Genomic DNA, 23,111 nt, shown 5'->3' with positions numbered 1-23,111 from the left:
TGGCAGTCCAGCATTTATTGCCTGTCCCGAGTTGCCCGAGGCCAGTTGAGAGTCAACCACATCACTGTGGCTCTGGAGTTCAGCAATAATACCACTGGGCCATCGCCTCCATGCTTTTGTTCCAAGAAAGAAGGGATAGTCCATCAGTATACTATCAAGAATGTTGTAAAGCAACACCCCCTTCTCCACACAGAAACCTCAAAGAATCCCTCCAGTGCAGGAGGCCATTTGGCCCATCAAATCTACACTGACCACAATCCCACCCATGTTTGAGATGCAAAAACAATCAGAAAGATACAAAGATTAATTTTTGTTTTAATAGAGAAATATAATACATTCCCCCTCCCCCCCCCAATTCAGAAGAAATCTCAGTACACAAGTTTCTCCTACGTGGCGACCGCATGCACCACGAGGAGAAGGAAGATTGGCTCTCCCCACTTACAAAAACTTGCTAATACGTTACAGAAAAATAATCAGATCGAGAAGTTTGACACATCTGTTTTGGAAGTCGAGAAAGAGAGAAAAGGAATACCCTCTTTGCTGGTCACAGATATAAAAAAAAAATCAGAAATTCAGCTTCCATTGGCAAAAAAGAGAGTCCGCAATGAACCAGTCACAAGAGAGGAACACGCTCGGCTTTGACTGACCCCCATCAATAAAATGTCAGGAAAGTGCACACCCTAGAGACCAGGAATTGGTACAAAAATGGAGCAACACACATACACACACAGACAAAGTTTCAAGTGTTTGGTTTGAAAATCAAAGGACTTAATGCAAACTGTGCATGGAAGTCAGGGGCAAAAGAGAGAAAAAAAAATCACAAAAATATACAAATAACATCTCATTGCAAAATAAATACGATCTATATAGAGAACCAGCTGTCCATCTTAAATCAGGTCTCCTAATTCAGATATCTCCGGAAGGTGCGGAACCAGAGGAATATCACACACACACACACACACACACGCAGGAGGAAATGGGAATGGGAATGTCACAGCGTTCTAGAACGCCTCTTAATTTGCTTTCTAATTATTGCTAGTGTTCAGCTCCATATGAAATAAAGCCATTTAAAAACACACACAAACACACATACACACATAAAATATATACAGGTCACCTCCTGTACTCTCATCAGTTGAGTTTGTGTACGTGTCGACAAGAGGCCGAAGTTACAAGGATCCCACCCTCCCCTTGACGCAAATGGCTGTCAAAATTGAGATAGTACAAAGTCTCACAACACCAGGTTAAAGTCCAATAATTTATTTGAAATCGTGAGTTTTCAGAGTGCTGCCCCTTCCTCAGGTGGAGTGGCCACTCCACCTGAGGAAGGGGCTGCGCTCCGAAAGTTGGTGATTTCAACCTGGTATTGAGAGACGACTTACCGTGCCCACCCCAGTCCAATGCCGGCATCTCCACATCGAAGTGGAAATATTATAATTGCCCGCCCAAAAAAAATCTCATTTTAATATATTTAGATTTAAATTTTAAAAAATTCTAAAATCTATACTCTGAAAAACGATTGCCATTACTTAGTGCGCACTTTATTCAAGAACGTCTTCCCCAGGGGGAGAAGAATAAAACTTAAAGCTATTTTTAATATCACCAGTAGGTGGAAAGAGGGAAGACCTTTGTGGAACTCGGGTGTGTAAGGAGACGAGTGAATGGAAATACAAATACATTTGATGGGTAATTGGTCACGCCACACGAAGGGGAGGGGGCCCCCCCAAAGGGGTCACATCTAATTTATCTTTGTGCAGCAAGCGGGCATTCCTGGTGGGTTAACCCTCTTCAGTGCCTGCTCGCCCACATCAGGGGACACTGTGTCCTGAGGAGAGCCGAGCACAGAGCCTTCCTGACTGGAATCAGCGATCAGGTTTGAGCCCGTGATCGCACCAGTGCGGGCAAGGGACCTCACAAGAATCCCTGGGCAACCCGCCTCGCTCGCAATTTTAAACAGCTGGAGGAGTTTGTCCAATTTGCGGGAAGGACTTGGCAAGAAATTTGACAGCTTCTGAAGCGCATCGCACCTGAAAGCAGCATCTTGCAGCCCGACGCCAAAGCAACTCAAAATCAACTAGCAAGAGAAAAAAATGATTCATCAGGGAAGTCTGCCTGGAGTGCAAATGTTCCCAGTTGGAAGACAAGAACCGACATTAAAAACATAATATAAATAAACCAACAGTAAATTATTACATTGCAAATCATTCAGGAGAACACGCTGACAGACACGCCTGTAAATCCTCTCAGTCACAGATCGCAGGGCACGAGAACTGTCGACTGGCATTGGAGTGGTGACCCACGTGTTTGTCCAATCAATCCCCCTTACCCAGGTTTAGACATGCATCTGTTCAATAAGCAGCCAGCCCCAAAGAATCATAGAATCCCTACAGTGCAGAAGGAGGCCATTCAGCCCATCGAGTCTGCACTGACCACAATCCCACCCAGGCCCTATCCCTGTAACCCCACATTTTTACCTTGTTAATTTCCCTGACAGTTGGGTCAATTTAGCACGGCCAATCCACCTAACCCACGCATCTTTGGACTGTGGGAGGAAACCAGAGCACCTGGCGGAAACCCACACAGACACAGGAAGAACGTGCAAACTCCACACAGACAGTGACCCGAGGCCAGAATTGAACCCAGGTCACTGGCGCCGTGAGGCAGCAGTGCTAACCACCGTGTTGCCCACACTGTGGAATTTCACACCTTGCAGACTCACGCACAGTCAGTGGCCATCTCCGGTCCTGGAAGCTTCACCCAACAGTTTGTATTTGGACACGCAATCACTCAGCAACATGTGGATAAGATATGCCTTGAAAATTAGCTTTGTTCCGAGATCACATTCACTCAAAGCAAAGCCTGAATCGAAGACACCAGCCCAGTTTGTACTCCCCACTTCATTCACAACACCCCTTCTTCACTGAAAATATCACTGAAGATTCAGCGACCTGCTCAAAGGAAGGCTTTTCAGTGGAAGCACTGACCTGCCTCTGACGCGGATATGCACGCACAGCCACTCCTGCTGCATTTGCTCAGCGAAGCACCTTCATTCATTCTACAACAGAAAGTTGGGCACTCGTCCAATCGGTAGATGACATCTCTGCCTCTTGGCCTGGACTAGAGGTCAAGGGGATGAGGTTACAGTGAAAGTGGTCCACTGTTGGGGTGGGGGGGGTGGAGGCTGAAAGCTTTCTGGAGACATGGACATGGGTAAGAGCATGTGGGTCACCAAAGCACAGGGTTGGTTAGTGACACCTCCATGGCTTCACTTCAATTGCTACTGAGAATACAGCATTTGGTTAACACTTCAATCATCCAATTCTTCAGCCTGGAGACCCCAGATACAGGAATTGGTTTGGACCAGATGTGCGAGGAATGAAAGGTGGCCATTTTACTGCTGTCTATTTGTAGGAATATTTAATCTGCTTCCCTACTTCTTCCTCGCTACAACAATAACACCTCCACCCACCAAAACAAAACCAAGAAAAACTTCAATGACTTTGGCAAAGAACTAAAACGTCTCCCAAGTCCTTAAACACCAGCGCGAGTGCTGCCACTCAACCGCCACCAGATACGGGGGCTGAGGGAGAAAACAGGGTGATGTGAAGGAGGGAGAGAGGCAGAGCGGACGGGAGGGAGAGAGAGAGAGAGAGAGAGAGAGAGACTGGCCAGGGGTACTGGAGAGCGAGAAAGCAAGAGAGGCGGAGGTGGAGGTGAGGAGAAACGGAAAGGAGAGGCGGAGGAGGACAGAGAGTGAGGGGGGGGACTGGGGAGCACAGGAGGGAGACAGAGAGAGAGAGAGAGAGAGAGGTGGGGGGACTTGGAGAGAGAGAGGGGGATGGGAGAGGTGACAGACGGCAGGGAGAGGTGGGGAACAGGAGGGAGAGGCAGGGAGATGGACGTGGGAAGGAAGAGAGGGGGAGAGGCAGAGGGAAACAAAAGTGTGGGGTGGAATGGGAAGGAGGTGGTGATAGGATAAGTGATTGTGGAAAACAGCAGCCAGCACAGGGTGGGTTTTTATTTCGGTCGACTCTGGTTGGGAGCTTCAGTGCTTGACAGCATCACACACCCGTCTGAAGCTGCCCAAACTCGCACGTGGTTTCCAGTCTTCAGCAAATGGCCATGGGCGCTGTGTCCAAGGTGATGGAGGTCTCGCCTGGAGTCCGTTCAGCTTCCATGGCTGTCCTCACCCCCAGCTGTACCAGCCAGTAGACATCCATGCAGTGTTCTCCCCCTTTGCACACACGCACAGAGGCCCAAGTTGCTGCATGTCGTCCTGTTCCTTTCATCCCCACACACGCGCACACACAAACACACCACTATAAAAAATTGCACGGAGTTTGTTTGCGCAAACCGCTTTCAATGCCCAGGAGCAGAGGCCACCCCTCCAGAGTACCACGCATCTCAAGTAGGGTCATATACTGTTCTCCAAAGTGTGGTTGGGTTTATGGTTCAAAGAGTTCTGCTCGTTCAAGAGGTTTGTGGTCTCGTCCGCTATCGTGTCTGGCTTATCCACCGCAGACATGTCGATCCTGGTGTGGGGGTTCTCGGGGGACTGGGGGTTGCTGTCCAATCTCGAAGCCAGCAATCCGTTCTGGTATTGCTGCCGCGTGACCTATTTGGATACAAATAGGAAAATGCGTTAAGGGGTGCGCCACGGAGAATCCCCCCATTAGCCGGGTGGGAGAAGGTGTGCGAACACAGCAGAGATCTGGCAGCGAAACTGTTAGGGCGTCAGGCTGACGAATGTGTGCCATTCCTGATGTCAAGTCACGCAACGGTAACTGTTTCTCTCCACAAGGGCGGCACTGATTAGTGGTTAGCACTGCTGCCTCACAGCGCCAAGGACCCAGGTTCAATTCTGGCCCTCGGTGACTGTTTGCGTGGGTTTCCTCCGAGTGCTCCGGTTTCCTCCTACACTCCAAAGATGTGTAGGTTAGTTCGGGGGATTGGCCATGCTAAATTGCCCCTTAGTGTCGAAAGATGTGCAGGTTAGGTGGATTGCCCATGCTAGATTGCCCCTTATTGTTCAGGGGACTAGTAGTCTAAGTATGAGAGGTTGCAGGAATAGGGCCTGGATGGATTGTGGTCGGTGCAGACTTGATGGGCCAAATGGCAGCCCCCTTCCACATTGCAGGGATTGCGTGAAAATCTGGAGTTGCACAGATGCTGCCACATCAGCCGAGTATTCTCACCATTTTCACAGCATCTCTCATGACCACAGTCCACTTAAAAGTCCTTTACAGCCAATATTCAGTCCCCACTTGGGAAGTGGAGCAATCCTACCCAACACCCAGTGGAGGGAGCTACTGAGCTCAGAAGCCAAGAGTTGAACAGCAGTGCCACAAGGCGTTGTTAAGCAGTGTTGCAGCCTCAATCCCCGGTTCACAGAGAAGCCAGCACGTGCTGCCCATCTCCAACTGCCCTCCAGGAGACGCTGGCAAGCCACCTTCTTAAACCGTGCATCAGTGGTGGAAGCAGTGAATGTTTGTGGATGGGGTAGCGATCAAGCGGGGCTGCTTTGTCCTGGATGGTGTCGAGTTTCTGGAGTATTGTTGGAGCTGCACTCATCCAGGCAAGTGGGGAATATTCCATCACACTCCTGACTCATAGATGGTGGACAGGCAGGAATTGCCAGCCGCTGAATTCCTGGCCTTGTTCATCGACTGCAGCCTGAACCAGTTAGGTTTCTTCATCCCACCCCCACAGGACATTGATGGTGGAGGACTCGGTGATGGTAACGGAATGTTATGGGGAAATGGTTCGATTCTGCCTTGCTGGAGATGGCCACTGCCGAGCTCAGGGTAAGGTAACAGCACGGACAGATTAGTCACTGAGGGAAGGGATGGGGGAGACTTGGCTGAATGTAAATGGACAATTTTTTAGAAAAATTAATTTGTGGGGCATAGGTATCGCTGGCTGGGCCAGCATTTATTGCCCGTCCCTGGTTGCCCGAGTGCAGCTGAGAGTCAACCACATTGCTATGGATCTGGAGTCACACGTTGGCCAAACCAGGTAAGGATGGCAGATTTCCTTCCCTAAAGGACATTAGTGAACTAGATAGACTTTTCCGACAATGGACAATGGTAACCTGGTCATCAGTAGATTCTTAATGTCAGATTTTTTTAATTGAATTCAAATTCCATCATCTGCCATACTGGGATTCGAACCCCGGTCCCCAGAACATGAGCTGAGTTTCTGGAATAATAGTCTCACAATTATACCACTAGGCCATCGCCTCCCCAGGTTAGGTTAATATTTTATATTCATAAAGGTGACAGGCTCACGAAAAACTGGTCGAAATAACCAGAAGTACAGCGCGGTAGTTAAGGGCGGGAGTTTGAGACACATTCTCGGCACTGCGCACTTTAGGAAGGACGTCGAAGCCTTGGAGAATGCGACACGCCAATCAAACTGGCACAGGCATAATGGGCTGAATGGCCTCCTTGACAGTGATGAAGTGCGAGCCTTTGAACTCTTACCTTGACGTACTGCAGGTCAGTAAGTGCCCTGACAGAGAAATCAGGAATGTAGGGGCTGGAGGCGGGCAAGACCACAGACTGCACAGACTCCGTGCGTTCGGTATTCTGCAGCGACGTTGAGCGGCTTATCTCACTGTTACGAGAGGACGGACGGGTCTCTGGAGAGAGGAAAAAAACACAATGACCAGAAGGATCAGTACCCACGACGGTGAGCAGGATGAGCTACAATTGGGAAGGTCTGCAACCAGGAGAACAAATCAGTGCAGACTATCAGCTTGGCGGAGGGGCAAGGAGAGGCAATCAACAGGCATGCACGGGATTCACATCGTATGCTGCATGCAAAGCAGTGGCAATCGGCACAGAGCGCGGACCAAGGACACTGCCATCTGCAGCAGAAGTGGGTTATCAATAGAGTTCTCATGCCTCAAACCATCACCAACCCAAACCACAGACTGTGCCCTTCCTGGGGCGTCAGCACTTCTCACCACTCTGGGCATCTCACCGCAATCACAAGTCAGAGTTTCTGTCCTTTCCTTTCTCTGTCTAACCCTGATGGCTCCCTGAACAATAGAATCCCTTGCGATCGAGCACTAAGACCGCATTAAGGTGGAATTATGTCGGAGACATAAAGCAATCGGAATTCATAGTTTAAAAACATCAACAAAATCATTCCGAAAGATTTAGTGACATAAAGACGTACAGTTAGCCAGGAAAACCAATAATATATTCTTCATTAATGGATGCAAACGTGAGGAACTAAGGCCAACATTCATCTGGGGTCTTGGGGAGGGAGGGCGGGCGGGGGGGGGGGTTCCACCATCAAGGCCACTGGTTTGTGGCAAAGACGCCAAATCTTAGCCAATTTCAAACAAACAAACAAACAAACAGTCATTTTTTTTTAAACCCAGGATATTTGGGAATCGCATCCCAATGAAAGAGCAGCCTCACTCACTGCTGGTTGGTGACATTCCACGTGCTCTGTTAAAGGTCAGCAAAGGCATTTTGACCTTCTCCCCACTGCAAAAGAAACAAAACTGAGCACAAATTTGATAGTTTGACTCGAAGCATAGACTTGCGACGCCAATGCTCAGGAAGAGAGGACTAAGCAATGGCTGAACTGGCTGGGGGGAAGAACCTTCATTCCTAATTTTGTTGGAGTGACATGTTTTCGAAGCTTTTCACTTTGCACTCATCTGGACAAATGCATGAATGCCAAATTTCAAATTTCAATGATCACAACGGGAGGAGAAACTTGCTGACCGGTGGGCGAGTCCACTCTGATTGGCTGACATGTTGCCATAGCAAAAGCAGTAGACAACTCTGGGCTCCCCATGCTTATAGGTAATTTATAAAAAGGGCAAAGCTTTAAAACATTCCTTTTGCTTATGTGCCCTGCACACATGAACACATTTCACTTCTAGCAAGTGTAAACGAGTCATGTTGCTTGTTCAACAGATCATTTTTAAACTGGTTGTTCGTGCACTCAGGGCTGCTGCCCATTGTTTGCAATTTGATATTCATGCACTGGTCCTGATGAGGGCAAGACGAAAAGCTTCAGCAACAGATCTCTCCTCTCACAATCAGCAACTTGCTGAAGTTGCTGACAGCTATTTTGAGCACCGCACTTCAGGAATGATATATTGGACCTTGGAGCTAGTGCAACCCAGGTAGGGGCAGCACAGTGGTTAGCACTGCTGCCTCACAGCACCAGAGACCCAGGTTCGATTTCAGCCTTGGGTCACTGTCAGTGTGGAGTTTGCACGTTCTTCCTGTGCCCACATGGGTTTCTTCTGGGTGCTCTGGTTTCCTCCCCCACTCCAAAGATGTGTCGGTTAGGTGGATTAGCCACACTAAATTGACCCTTAGTGTCCCAGAATGCGTAGGTTAGAGGGATTAGCAGGGTAAATATGTGGGGTTATGGGGATAGTACCTGGCTTGTGGGTAGTGCAGGCTCAACGAGCTGAATGGCCTCCTTCTGCACTGTATGGTTTCTTTGATTTCTATAATTCTACCAGAATGACACTGGCACTCCGAGGCTCAATTGATAAGGAGGTATTATACAAGATAGATTAGAATCCCCAAAATTTAGATCGACAAGGAGTGATTTGATCAAAGTTTTGAGATATTGAGGGGATCAGATTGGTTGGGGAGACAAGGACCAACAACAGACAGGCCCTTCAACAGTGAAATCACTTCCACGCTCAGAGGATGATTAAAAACTTAGAACTCTCGACTGCAGATAGTATTTGATACTCGATCAATTGTTCAACTTAAATCCAAGATTGATTTTTTTAACCAAAAGTATTAAAGAATAAAGATAAAAAGCAGGTTATTGAGCATTGTGTGACGAAAGTGTGCAATTGCTATAGATTTTTTTTTTATGTTTAAGGGGACTGTTTACAGATTTATTTGCAGTATTTACAGACTGTTTACAGTTCTATTCTGCAGGCTGTGTTTCGAATATATTTAGCTCAGATGCTAGGAGAGCAGAAAATTACTCACTTTAGCTGTGTGGTGTTTACCAAGATAGAGCTAATGGACTTCTGTTTACAAAAGGAAAAGGTCCCCTGGGTTTTTGATTAAAGGAATGGAACGTGAATACAGGTAGGCACAGTCACATGATATGTTTAATGGGTGGGGCTAGGTCTGTCGCAACAGAAAACAACTTGTCAGTTCTGGCTGGGGTTTGTCTGAAGACAGAGTTCCACAAGCTGTGCTGAACTCATTCTCTCCAAAAGCTTCAAGACTGATAACACTGATTGTAGCAAGTATATTAATGGGTACTAACTGTATTTAAAGCGATTTTGTAAATCCGCAAAAGAGATGCTGCTTATTTGAAACGGAGTAAGTTAGAAATTAAAGCTCTTAATGGTTAAGCTGCTTCATTGTTAAAGTTACATTTGAACTGTGTAATTAAATAAAGTTAGTTTTACAATAAAAGATCTCCAGTTTGTCAGTGGAATCATTCTTGGAAGGAATGATTTGGAGGAAGTTTGCAGATGATACAAAGATACATAAAGGGACAGGTAATGTTGAGGAAGCGGGGGGCTGCAGAAGGACTTGGACAGGTTCAGAGAGTGGGCAAAGTGGCAGATGGAATACAATGTGAAAAAGTGTGAGGTTATGCACTTTGGAAGGAAGAAGAGAGGCATAGACTATTTTCTAAATGGAAAAATGCTGAGGAAATCAGAAACACAAAAGGACTTGGGGGTCATTGTTCAAGATTTTCTTACGGTTAACGTGCAGGTTCAGTCAGCAGTTAGGAAGGCAAATGCAATGTCAGCATTATGTCGAGAGTGCCAGAATACAAGAGCAGGGATGTACTTCTGAGGCTGTATAAGGCTCTGGTCAGATCCCATTTGGAGTATTGTGAGCAGTTTTGGGCCCCATATCTAAGGAAGGATGTGCTGGCCTTGGAAAGGGTCCAGAGGAGGTTCACAAAATGATCCCTGGAATGAAGAGCTTGTCATACGAGGAACAGTTGAGGACCCTGGGTCTGTACTCGTTGGAGGTTAGAAGGATGAGGGAGGACCTTATTCAAACTTACAAGATACTACGAGGCCTGGATAGAATGGATATGGAGAGGATGTTTCCATAAGTTTGAAAAACTAGAACCAGATGGCACAACCTGAAACTAAAGGGACAATTCTTTAAGACAGAGGGAGGAATTTCTTCAGCCAGACAGTGGTGAATCTGTGGAACACTTTGTTGCAGAAGACTGTGGAGGCTGGGTCATGGACAAATCCATCTCTGTCATTGGTTAATAAGGGGATCGGGGTTATGGGGAAAAGGCAGGAGAATGGGGATGAGAAAAATATCAGCCATGATTGAACGGCAGAGCATGCTCGATGGGCCGACTGATCTAATTCTGCTCCTATGTCTTATGGTTCACGTTTATACCAAAATAAAAAAGCTGTTGGGGTCGAATCTGGCGTCCTAATGAAATTTGGGTTCTGGTCTAGGGCCCAAACATCAAGACTTGATCACAGAATGGCATTCAGGTTCCAGCAGCAAGTGGAGTCTGCCTGTTCCCAGCAGGGAGGATGGGGAGGGGGGAGGGTGGAGAAATCACTGGGACTAGGGAACAGACCTACCCCTGTTCCCTACTGGTCTTCTCTGTCCTGGATCTTCCAGGACTGAACACAGACAAACGGAACAATTTTGGGACAGGTCTGGGGTGGTACAGTTGAAAATTGGTGCTGCAGCTGTACAGGGCACTGGTGAGGCCGCAGCTGGAGTAGTGTGTGCAGTTTTGGTCGCCGAACTTGCGCAAGGATATTTTGGCCTTTGAGGGAGTGCAGAGGAGGTTTACTAGGCTGATACCAGAGTTGAGGGGGTTGAACTATGAGGAGAGGCTGAATAAACTCAGCTTGTACTCGTTAGAGTTTAGAAGAATGAGGGGAGATCTTATTGAGACGTATAAGATGTTGAATGGGGTGGATAGGATAGAGGTGGAGAGGCTCTTCCCGCTCAGAAAGGACAGTAGGACTAGAGGGCACAGCCTCAGGATAAAGGGGGGGGGGGCGGTTTAGAACGGAGTTGAGGAGGAACTTCTTCACTCAAAGGGTGGTGAATCTCTGGAATTCTCTGCCCGTTGAAGTGGTGGAGGCTGCCTCGCTAAATATTTTTAAGACACGGGTTGATAGGTTTTTGATAGGCAAGGGGATTAAGGGTTATGGGGAGAGGGTGGGAATGTGGAACTGAGCCACGACAGATCAGCCATGATCTTATTGAATGGTGGGGCAGGCTCGAGGGGCTAGATGGCCTACTCCTGCTCCTATTTCTTATGTTCAGATGCTGTCATCATAGGAGAGAAATACAAGGGGGACAATGGTAGATTCTATCGATGGGAAAGGGCACCTACAGTTAACCGTGCGGCAGTGGCAAGAGAAGCTAACTGATGGAGTTTCTCTGGTTAGAATCGGATAGCTATGAATGGAACCAGGTGGGAACAATTCCAGTTAGCTGGATGACAGCCAAGGAGGATGGTGTGATCAAACCTGTCACAGGCTGCAGGCACGTAAGGGCAGCTGTCACAGGCTGCAGCAGGTAGGGGAGGATATGGAGGGAATGTTTATCTTGGCGACAGTCACACAGGGTGTTATTGGTGACTCTTTGACGTGCTGTTGACAGAAGCGGAAATCTGACTGGAAGAGATTCCGGGGAAGATGGCAATAGATTTGCAAGAGCACAATGCAATCAAGGGCCTCAGAGAGGCCCGCAGGAGGGGTGAGAAGGTTGCATGGGCGGATCAGAGGTCATTTGAGGTGAGCGATGATGATGGCAGATTTGACACAGAGAGGGGCGAGAACTTTAGCAACACGAGTTAATGCTTGGGCCAGGGAGAGAGAGAGGGGGAAACTGGGTTACTGATTAGAATTGGGGCTCCAAAGATTTATTACAAGTCAAGGTACAAAGATGCAGAAGAGGTAACATGCAGCCATAGTCAATCCCTCAGTCTCAAGCCAACTCAAAGGTAGCAACAGGGTGTGGGCAGGGCACAGAGGGTTCACACCTACCCTCCAAAGGTTGGAGAGCCCCAAAGGTGCTTCAAACCAAAACAATCACCACTCTCAGGAGTGAATGACGCCGATGAGGTGGGGGGGGGGGGTAAGGAGGTGGGAGTGGGGTGATACAGAGCAGGTATATAAAACTGTGCAGACCATGCTGGATTTACCTTGGAACCAAGAGAACAGGGAAGCTTGTTTGAGGCTGCACGTACGGAGCCTGGAGGAAGGAGCTGGCAGATGAGGATGAAGCAAGAGAAGAGAGAGATTAAAACACACACATTCAGGACAGGCGAGCACTCGCTTCACTGGCACTCAATAATAAGGAAAAAGGAGGAAAACACTCCTAACTCCATTGCACCATCCACAAACTTGGAACGTCCCAGAGCACAATCAATAAATGCCAAAAACTTCAGAGTATACAGAATCTGAAAGTACTTAAGTATGAATCTTCTAACAAGACTGGCCAGCGAATTTGATTATTCAGCAATTTCTTCTGCTTTTCAAGGTGAGGGTGCTGTTGGTAGAACCTTTGATATTAACACACTGCCACGAGGTTACTGTCGCCTCGTCGTCACACTCAGTGCCTGTTCGGGTACACTGAGGGAGAACTTAACTCTTAACCAGCACGCCTTTGGAGTGTGGGAGAGAACCAGAACACCCGGAGAAAACCCATACAGGCATGGGAAGGATGTGTGCAGACTCCACACAGGCACTGATCCAAGCCAGGAATAGAACCCAGGTGCCTGGCACTGAGAAATAGCAGAACTAACCACAGTGCCACCCGATTAACCTGCGAGAGCATGTCTGATGATGGGTGTTGCTGATTTAGACTCTCCATGGCAGCGATTATTGAGGCACGGTGGCACAGTGGGTTAGCACTGCTGCTTCACGGCGCCTGGGACCCGTGTTTGATTCCCAGCTTGGGCCACTGTTGTGCGATGTCTGCACGTTCTCCGTGTCTGCATGGGTTTCATCCGGGTGCTCCCGTTTCCTCCCACAGTCCAAAGATTTGCGGGTTAGGTTGATTGGCCATGCTAAATTCCCTCTGATTTTAAGGGGCCTAGCTAGGGTAAATGCATGGGGTTATGAGTATAAGGGATTGGGACTGTGGTAGGTGCAGTCTCGATGGGCCAAATGGCCTCCTTCTGCACTGTAGCAATCTACAGTTGCCCTAAAAGAGAAATTTATTTGCGCAGTCACGTTGTACCATACATAAATGGCAGAGAGACACAGTGAGCAGCAATTGAATATTGACCAGAGAAACCCAATTTATTTTCTCCAAGTCAGGGTTATAGGTTGAACATTGGCCAGGTCATAGGTATGCTGAGAAGAGTCACATGAATGGTCCCAGGAATGAAGACTTGAGTTACACAGAATGATGATAAAAATAAGAGCCATGCTCCTTAAAGGGAAGGTGGAGACCAGGTTCAACTGAGGTGTTTAGAATTGACAGGGGAAGACCGTTCAGATCGGGGAAGGGTGGAGAAACAGCAGGTTTAAAGTTGAAGTTCACTTATCAGTGTCACAAGTAGGCTTACATTAACACTGCAATGAAAGGTCAGAGTTTAAAGGCATCAGCAAAGGAAGCAATGGAGAGATAGGGATTTGTTTCCTCCACGCAGCGAGGGGTGAAGATTTGGATCTCACTGCCTGAGCCAGTGGTAGTCAGGCCAAATGAAGGAGAAATGAGCAAGGCTGTGGGGAAAAGGTGGGGGATGGCATTCGGTGAATTGCTTTTTCAGAGGGCCAGTACAGACACAGCGGGATCGAATGGCCACCTCCATTCTGATCCGTACTACGCAAACATTGCAAAGGGATCTTTTATAGCCATCAACGCCTCACATCACAGGCGACACCTCCGACAGCACAGCATACACACAGTACTGCGCTCGGCATTTCAGTCAAGGTTTTGCGCTCAAATTGGGGGCAGCACAGTGGTTAGCACTGCTGCTTTGCAGCTCCAGGGAACCGGGTTCAATTCCTGACTTCGGTCACTGTCTGTGTGCAGTTATCATGTTCTCCCCGTGTCTGCGAAGGTTTCCTCCAGGTGTTTTGGTTTCCTCCCATAGTCCGAAAGATGTGCTTGTTAGGTTGATTGGCCATTTTATGTTGCCCCTTAGTGTCTCAGGATGTACAGGTTAGAGGGATTAGTGGGGTAAATTTGTGGGGTTACGGGAATAGAGCCTGGGTGGGATTGTGGTCAGTGCAGACTCAATGGGCCGAATGGCCTCCTTCTGCACTCTATTGTTTCTAAGTCTTCGAGGTGGATTTGAATTCACAATGGTGGCACAGTGGTTAGCATGCTGCCTCACTTTTCCAGGGACTGGGGTTCAATTCCCAGCTTGGCTCACTGTCTGCACAGAGTTTGCACATTCTCCCCCATGTCTGCATGGGTTTCCTCCGGGTGCTCCAGTTTCCTCCCAATCCAAGATGTGCAGGTTAGGGGGACTGGCCATGCTAAATCGACTCTTAGTGTCGGGGGACAATCAGTATGGGCATAGGGTCTGGGTGGGATTGTGGTTGGTGCAGACTCAATGGGCCAAATGGCCTCCTTCAGCACTGGAGGGATTCTATGATTCTATTTTATGAACCTTCAGACCCAAAAGACAACAGCGCTACCCTATCAGCCCTGAGGCACAGCTACCCTTTCAATGGTAAAGACAGGTCTTCACATAAGAGGTAGGGGTGGGGTGGGGACTGGTTGGGATGGGACAGAAGGTCAACTGAACATTTCCAAATGGATCCACCTTATCATGTAAGTGCAAGAAGGATTATGGAATCAAGGAAGCTTTCAATACAGATGGGCCGTGACATCACTAAATGGTGGAACAGTCGAAGGGCTGAATGGCCTCCTCCTTTCCATTTATAAAATCTCACTCTGGGTTGATCTTTGACATTCTGTAAATGGCAAGGTGGCACAGTGGTTAGCACTGCTGCCTCACAGTGCCAGGAACCCAGGTTCGATTCCCGGCTTGGGTCTCTGTCTGTGCAGAGTCTGCATGTTCTCCCCATGTCTGCGTGGGTTTCCTCCCACAGTCCAAAAGATGTGTTGGTTAGGTACTAAATTCTCCCTCAGTGTGGAGAACAGGCCCTGGAGTGTGGCAACCAGGGGATTTTCACAGCAACTTCACTGCGGTGTTAATGTACGCCTACTCGTGACACAAAAATAAAATAATAAAGTCGGACAACAAGAAGAAGCGGAAGGGTTCTTACCCATGTTCTGAACGCTGAGAGCCATGGTTCCGTAGTAGGAGAATGGTCCCGTCTCAAACTTCATGTCCTCTTTCCCGGCTTCTGCTTCCACTTTACCCTGGCGAACAATAACAATTCTTGAGAATTATGGAAGGTGTATGGCACAGATGGAGGCCACTCTGCTTATCGTTTATGCGCTGGCCAGAACGCGAGCACCCAACATCATCCCGCTTTCCAGTATTTGGTTCATAGCCCTGGAGGATGTGTGGCATGTCAGGTGCAGATCTACACAAGTAGCGTCAACTCCAGCTCCATACATCTCCCCCCCCCCAGGTACAGAGAGTTGGCCAGGTTTAGATTTTTTTGGGGGGCGCGGGGGGTGTCTGGATGGGCCTTTCAGGAAGTGACAAAATCAAGCCAAAACGAGAAGCTTTTTACCTGTAAAATGAGGACAAAGTAGTCGACTGACTTCCCACGCACGTACAGGTAGTGATCAGCAGCCATCTTGTTGCTCTCATCAAACCTGATCTCGTTGATGACGTCAGGGTGTTTGAGGAGGCGGAGGAGAACCTTCTCGGACATGTAAGCACTGGCAAAAAGACTAACCTCTGCGAAGGAGAACAGGAAGGATCAAGTAAAACTCCCAGAGCAAAAACAAACACACACCACTGACTTGACATGAATGGTCAGCACAATGGTTAGTTATCACTGCTGCCTCAACTGCAACAGGGAATTGGGTTCGATTCCCAGCTTGGGTCATTGTCTGTTTGGCATCTGCACGTTCTCCCCGTGTCTGTGTGGGTTTCCTCCGGATGCTCCGGTTTCCTCCCACAGTTCTAAAGACGTGCTGGTTCGGTGCTAAATTCTCCCTCAGTGTAACCCACACAGGTGCCAGAATGTGGCAACTGGGGGATTTTCACAGTAACATCACTACAGTGTAAATATGTAAGCCTACTTGTGAGACTAATAAATAAACTTTAAAAACTGTCTGTGTTTGCACGTTCTCTCCGTGTCTGCAGGGGTTTCCTCCGGGTACTCCAGTTTCCTCCAAAGATCATAGAAACCGACAGTGCAGGAGGCAGCCATTCAGCCCATCGAGTTTGCATCCAGCTAACCCACACGTGTTTGGAGTGTCCGGGTGTACAGTTTAGGTTGATAGGGGCATGGTATGTTGCCCCTTACTGTCAATGGGACTAGTTAGGGTAAATACATGGGATTATGGGGATAGGGCCTGGATGGGATTGTTGTTCGCACAGGCTCATTGGGCCGAATGGCCTCCTTCTGCACTGTCGGGACTCTATGACTGCTCGGTTTTCATTTGGTGTGCTTGGGTTCAAGACAGTTCATCATTGGTGTCCCTATGGAGCACCTGCCCCTGTCAGGGGAGTGGGGAGGGGGAACCCATGCCCCAGTAAGCACCTGCACCCATGAGTCCTGTGCCACCGTAGAGGTCAGTGCCCCGGGACTCAACAGGAGTGGCTGAGGTTTCTGCAAGGGGGCGAATTGGAGGAGAGTCGGCAGACATTGAGGTGGTTGATCTTTGGGATGAGGCTCCCCTTTTACCAATCCATCACGCAAACCAGTCTCCCATCCATTGATTGTCTACACTTCCCGCTGCCTCGGAAAACAGCCAACGTAATTAAGAACACTACACACCCCGGGCATTCTCTCTTCCACCTTCTTCCATCAGGTAAAAGATGCAAAAGTTCAGGTCACATGCCAACTGATTCAAGAACTGCTTCTTCCCTGCTGCTGTCAGATTTTTGAATGTATCTACCTTATATTAAGTTGATCTTTCTCTACACCCTAGCTATGACTGTAACACTACATTCTGCACTCTCTCCTTTCCTTCTCTATGAACGGTATGCTTTGTCTAGTGCACAAGAAATGAGACTTTTCACTGTATCCCAATACATGTGACAATAATAAGTCAAATCAAAATCAAATCAAATGTAGCAGTGTGTGAAAGCCTCCTTGGTTAGCGACATGGAGTGACCAACCCCTATCTCTGTCAGATCAGTTTTCTCCGTCTCAGTCAAATGCAAAGCAGAAAGAAAGAGATTTTTTTTAAAAAAAAGGCTGACGTATTTTTTTCCAAATCTTCGCCAAGTCATGCGAAGCACAAACAGGTTCCTGTTCCAGGAGCTGCGGCATTGTTTTTCCCACAGTCCGAGACAGACATGACGGGTAATTGCCTGGATCCCTGTAATTAAGTCTTGACTTGTGGCTGGCTGAGCCTCATCTGTCTGCACAGCAGAGCCGGGACAATGTGCTTTCACAGGGTTGACAACAACTGAAGCAAACTCGCACACACTCCCATCAACATGTCAAATTTAAAATTCCCATCCTTACTTCCAATTCCCCCCAACGTGGTTTCACTGTACCCTGCCTCCGTAACCTCCTGCACAATACCTACACTCCCCTCTTCCCAATTTGATTCATTCCATTCCAGTCATGGTCTTGTGGTACTATTGCTCGACTGTTAGCTAGAAACTCAGCTAAAGTTCAGGGGACCCGGGTTCGAATCCCGCCACGGCAGATGGCAGAATTTGAATTCAATAAAAATCTGGAATTAAGAATCTACTGATGACCGTGAAACTATCGTTGGAAAAACCCATCCGGTTCGCTAATGTCCTTTAAGGAAGGACATGGCCTGGGTGGCACAGGGGTTAGCACTGCTGCTTCATAGCGCCAGGGACCCGGGTTCAATTCCCAGCCTCGGTTCTCTGTCTGTGTGGAGTTTGCACATTCTCCCCAGTTCTACGTGGGTTTCCTCCGAGTACTCCGTTTTCCGTCCACAGTCCAAAGATGTGCTGGTTAGGGGGTTGGCCATGCTAAATGCCCCTTAGTGTCAGGGGGATTAGCAAGGTAAATATGTGGGGTTACGTGAATGGGTGGGATTTTCGCTGCAGACTTGATGGGCCGAATGGCCTCCTCCTACATTTTAGGGATTTTATGATATCGGCTCTCCTGATCTGGCCTACATGTGACTCCAGAGCCACAGCAACTGCCCTCCAAGGGCAACTGGGGATGGGCAATAAATGCTGGCCAGCCAGCGATGCCCATGTCCCATGAATGAATAAAAAGATGCCTTTGCCTTCAGCCACCAAGGCCCTAAGCCCCAGAATTCAGTCCCACTAACCTATCTCCCTCTTCACTTCTCCAGCACCTTGCTTGTTTCAATGTCAAGATTAATTTGATTCATCGCTAGTCGAGCACTTTGGGGGCATTTGCCTGCATTCAAGCTGCAAACTGTTACTGTTGAGTTTTTCACATTTTGTGGAGATGATGGGCAGACACAGAGCAGGTTTCTCCAATTCTGTGATATACCTCGTGAGGATTGCACTCGTTTTTAGGTTGCCTGCTGGAAGGGGCAATCAGTGTAAGCTCCACAGATACTGGCGAAGGGATCCAACAGGTAATGCATCCACAAGCACCAGAACGGGTGGCACGGTGGTCAGCACTGCTGTCTCACAGCTCCAGGAACCTGGGTTCAATTCCCAGCTTGGGTTACTGTCTGTGCAGAGTCTGCACATTCACCCCATGTCTGCATGGGTTTCTTCTGGGTACTCCAGTTTCCTCCCACAGTCCAAAGGTGTGTGGGTTAGGTGCATTGGCCATGCTAATTTGCCCCTCGAGTGCCCTGGGATGCATAGGAAATATGCGGGGTGATGGAGATAAAGTCCAGGTGGGATTGTGGTCGGTGCAGACCAGATTGGCCGAATGGCCTCCTTCTGCACTGTAGGGATTCTATGGTTTCTATCCCCTTTTCAAAGAAGCTGATCCTGAAATGCCACAACAGTAAGAGGCAAACCTCACTCCATTGCCTCTCCTTAGAAACATAAGACACAGAGGAAGCCATTCGGCCCATGGTGTCCATGCTACCTCTTTGCAAGAGTTAGCTCCGCCCCCCCGCCCAGAACTACAGTCCCTCTTTTAGAAACTTAATATCAAATCTGCCTCCACCAGGCATTCAGGCATCGGGTTCTGGGGCACAACAACTTGCGTGTAAAAGAAATTTATTTTATTCATTCGGGGGACATGGGCGTCACTGACTGGGTCAGCATTTATTGCCCATCCCTAGTTGCCCTTGAACTGAGTGGCTCACTAGGTCATTTCAGAGGGCAGTTGGAGGGTCAACCACATTGCTGTGGCTCCAAAGTCATTGGTGAGGCCGCAGCTGGAGTACTGTGTGCAGTTTTGGGCGCCGCACCTGCGCAAGGATATTTTGGCCTTGGAGGGAGTGCAGAGGAGGTTTACTAGGCTGATACCGGAGTTGAGGGGGTTGAGCTATGAGGAGAGGCTGAATAAACTAGGCTTGTACTCGTTAGAGTTTAGAAGAATGAGGGGAGATCTCATTGAGACGTATAAGATGATGAATGGGATGGATAGGATAGAGGTGGAGAGACTCTTCCCGCTCAAAAAAGACAGTAGGACTAGGGGGCACAGCCTCAAGATAAAGGGGGGGCGGTTCAGAACGGAGTTGAGGAGGAACTTCTTCACTCAAAGGGTGGTGAATCTCTGGAATTCTCTGCCCGTTGAAGTGGTGGAGGCTGCCTCGCTAAATATTTTTAAGAAGCGGGTTGATGGGTTTTTGATAAGAGAGGGGATTAAGGGTTATGGGGAGAGGGCGGGAAAGTGGAACTGAGCCACGACAGATCAGCCATGATCTTATTGAATGGCGGGGCAGGCTCGAAGGGCCAGATGGCCTACTCCTGCTCCTATTTCTTATGTTCTTATGTTCTTACATGTAGGCCAGACCGGGTAAGGACGGCAGATTTCGTTCACTAAAGGACTTCCTTCCCTTCTCCTCATTTCTTCTAGGTTTAACCATCCTACTTTCTCTGGGTTGATCAGAAGAGATTTCACTCTGCAAACCAAGGTGGTGGACAGTGGTTAATGCTTCCTCCAACATCCACACCCCTCCCCGCCCACCTAGCCTCCCTCCCCCACCCAAAACCAGCACGACAGCTGAGGAGCAGCATCCTGACACGTGGTTCAAATCTGTCACTCACCCGTCGATAGGAAGCGGTGAGCTGCCAACAGGAGCTGGGGGGACACCTTGACTTTCACCTCCTGGAGGGTGGGCTTGAAGGCAGAGAAGTCCCTTTTCTTGCCCGGGTGAGCCACCCTCTGCCTGGAGCGATTGTCAGCTGAAGAGAAAAAACAACACATGGGGCAGGGGGGGGCGGGATTAGAGATCACTTTTGCTTTACCTCCTCCACCCAATTCTTCCACTCCCCCACCCCACCCAGTCCCGTCACATCTGACCCAGAAAACTCCCAGTAGGCTCCCACCTGGAGCACTGCACGTACAGCTGGCTACCGCGCCTCAAGGGTCCAAGCAGGAGTCATATTGGACTCGATGCAATGGCACTGACTGTCTCCTCACAGAGGCTGCCAGGACCAGCTGAGTTTTTCCAGCAATTTGTGCTTCTATTTCAGGAAGTGGGATATTGGCCTTCCGGGGAGTTGGGGTACCAGGAAGATCCAGAGGGCTAAAAAGGTTAAAATAAGGCAGACTTAGTGTCTGCACCAACAGAACACTGAACAGGGGAGTGGTGCTTCAGAGGTGAGAGTTATTGTGAATTCCAGCTTTGCCGGTTGCTGGGCGTGGTCTGGGGAATTCGGAATAAAGGGACAGAACTTTTAAGAGTCTCACCATTCAGAGGTGATATCCTCATGGAAGATCGTGGAAATCTGAAACTCGCTCCCCCAAATGTGTGCTAAGGCCAGGGGGAGGCAAGTGAAGATCTCAAAACAGATCATTAGACAAGGTTATTATGGATGAGGAGCCATGGCAGGTTAAGTGCCTCCGCCATGTTAAATTGTCCCTTAGTGTCCCAGGATGCATAGGTTAGCGGGATTAGCAGGATAAATATGTGGGGTTACCGGGATAGGACTTGGGTGGGGATTGTTATCGGTGCACACTCGATGGGCCAAATGGCTTCCTGGAGGGATTCTATGATTCTAGAAACCATATTTTCTTTTATTTAATTCATGGGGACATGATTTCCAGTGGAGTTAAGATACAAATCAGCCATGGTCCAACAGAGATTACAGCAGGTTCGAGGGGACGAATGGCCTCCTGTCCCTGAACAAAGCCACTCACTGTACATGTCCGATTCGTCCAGGATCTCCGATTTGATGATCTCTTCAATAACGTCCTCCAGAGTGACCAAACCCAGCACCTCATAGAAGGGATCGCCCTCACCTTCACTGTTCACCTTTTGTACAATGGCCAGGTGTGATTTACCTGAAAACAAAGGGAGTAGTTAGATAGAAATACAAATAAACGCATAACCCACACACACCAATAGCATTAAAATGGGAAGGGGAGGAGGAAAATAGTGAGTAACACAAAGCTTCATTCAGGCTCAGTTCAAATACAGCACAGAGTTAGATACCTCCCACCACACTATCCCCAAACACTCCCAGGACAGGTACAGCACAGGGTTAGATACAGAGTAAAGCTCCCTCTACACTGTCCCCATTAAACACTCCCAGGACAGGTACAGCACGGGGTTAGAGAGTAAAGCTCCTTCTACAGGTGGCACAGGGGTTAGTACTGTTGCCTCACAGCGCCTAGGACCCAGGCTCGATTCCAGGCTTGGGTCACTGTCTGTGCAGAGTCTGCACATTCTCCCTGTGTCTGCGTGGGTTTCCTCTGGGTGCTCAGGTTTCTTCCCAGTCCAGAAGGCGTGCTGGCTGGTTAGGAGCATTGGCCATGCTAAATGCTCCTTCAGTGTATCCAAACAGGCACCAGATTGTGGGGACTAGGAGAGTTTCACAATATTTTCATTCCAGTGTTAATGTAAGCCTACTTGCAACACCAATAACAAAATAATCAAACATTCCCAGGGCAGATGCAGCAGGGAGTCCGATACGGAATAAAGCTCCATTCCCTCAGCAAATAGTGACAGAATGCAGATCTGTGTGTGATTACCCCAGTGACAGAATGTGGGTCTGACTCTGATTCCTCGATATGGAAATGGTCTAAATCAGCATCAACCTTTTAAAAAAGTAGTTGATTTGTCCCGCTCCCCTGCTCATTCGAGAGCGGCATGGTGGCACAGCGGTTAGAATGCTGCCTCACAGTGCCAGGGACCGGGGTTCAATTCCCAGCTTTGGTCACTGTCTGTGTGGAGAGTTTGCATATTCTCCCCGTGTCTGCGTGGGTTTCCTCCTGGTGTCCCGGTTTCCTCCCAAGTCCAAAGATGTGCGGGTTAGGTGGATTGGCCACGCTGAATTGCCCCTTAGCGTCAGGTGGACTAGCTGAGATAAATGCATGGAGTATGGATAAGGACTGAGTGGGATTGTGGTCAGTGCAGACTCAATGGACCGAATGGCCAACTCCTGCACTGAAGGATTCTCAGATTCTCTCAGTCATATTTTCCACTGAAAAGTTACGATCGATTCCATCACCCCTTCAGGCAATACATCGCAGATCACAACAACTTGGCACAAAATATTCTCCTCTCCCTTCCAGTTCTCCCCCCGCCACCACCCCCATGCATGAGAAGATTGCTATTCTGCAGCAATGACAGGCTTGTGGTCACTGAGCAAGATGGTTTCACTCCCACACAAGTCTCTTTTAAGAGCTCTCAATTATATACTGGAGGATTGACCCGCACCCTAATGCTGACTTATAATCAGAGCGGGAGCCACTGAGTGAGGAGGGTGGTGGAGCAGGAGGGAGAGATTAACGAGGGAGGTGAATGACCTCACAGCTCACGAGGGCACAACTGGCTTGATCCACAGACCACAGACTGTAAGCGGTGGGTGCATAATCACTGCAAGCCAGCTCGATATAGGCTCACAGCACTAAATTTAAATCTTAAATCACAACATTCACACACATCAAATACCAGCTGCTTTTCCACATTAATGGCCAACCGCAGTGACAAACAGCGGCCCTTTCAAGCGGC

The 23,111-nt window shown here is 48.5% G+C and overlaps 1 protein-coding gene across 1 annotated transcript in view; it reads right to left on the bottom strand.

The window, feature by feature from the left end:
- Window positions 1-297: 297 nt before the first annotated feature.
- The window catches only part of LOC145361436 (metal transporter CNNM4-like), a 35,349-nt gene continuing 12,535 nt past the window's right edge, over window positions 298-23,111 (bottom strand). The window contains exons 2-7 of the mRNA XM_080217233.1: window positions 21,296-21,439; window positions 20,200-20,337; window positions 15,623-15,792; window positions 15,206-15,302; window positions 6,483-6,640; window positions 298-4,615 (exon numbers count right to left, since the gene is read on the bottom strand). Coding sequence (XP_080073359.1) covers window positions 4,415-4,615; window positions 6,483-6,640; window positions 15,206-15,302; window positions 15,623-15,792; window positions 20,200-20,337; window positions 21,296-21,439 — 908 coding nt within the window. The 3' untranslated portion in view covers window positions 298-4,414. The remainder of the gene's footprint in view (window positions 4,616-6,482; window positions 6,641-15,205; window positions 15,303-15,622; window positions 15,793-20,199; window positions 20,338-21,295; window positions 21,440-23,111) is intronic.

This window comes from Carcharhinus amblyrhynchos, chromosome 34, assembly GCF_965287045.1.
Source record: "Carcharhinus amblyrhynchos chromosome 34, sCarAmb.v2.hapA, whole genome shotgun sequence".
NCBI lineage: Eukaryota > Metazoa > Chordata > Chondrichthyes > Carcharhiniformes > Carcharhinidae > Carcharhinus > Carcharhinus amblyrhynchos.
Note: the sequence above shows the minus strand (reverse complement) of the source record. Positions and strands in the feature narration are given on the sequence as shown.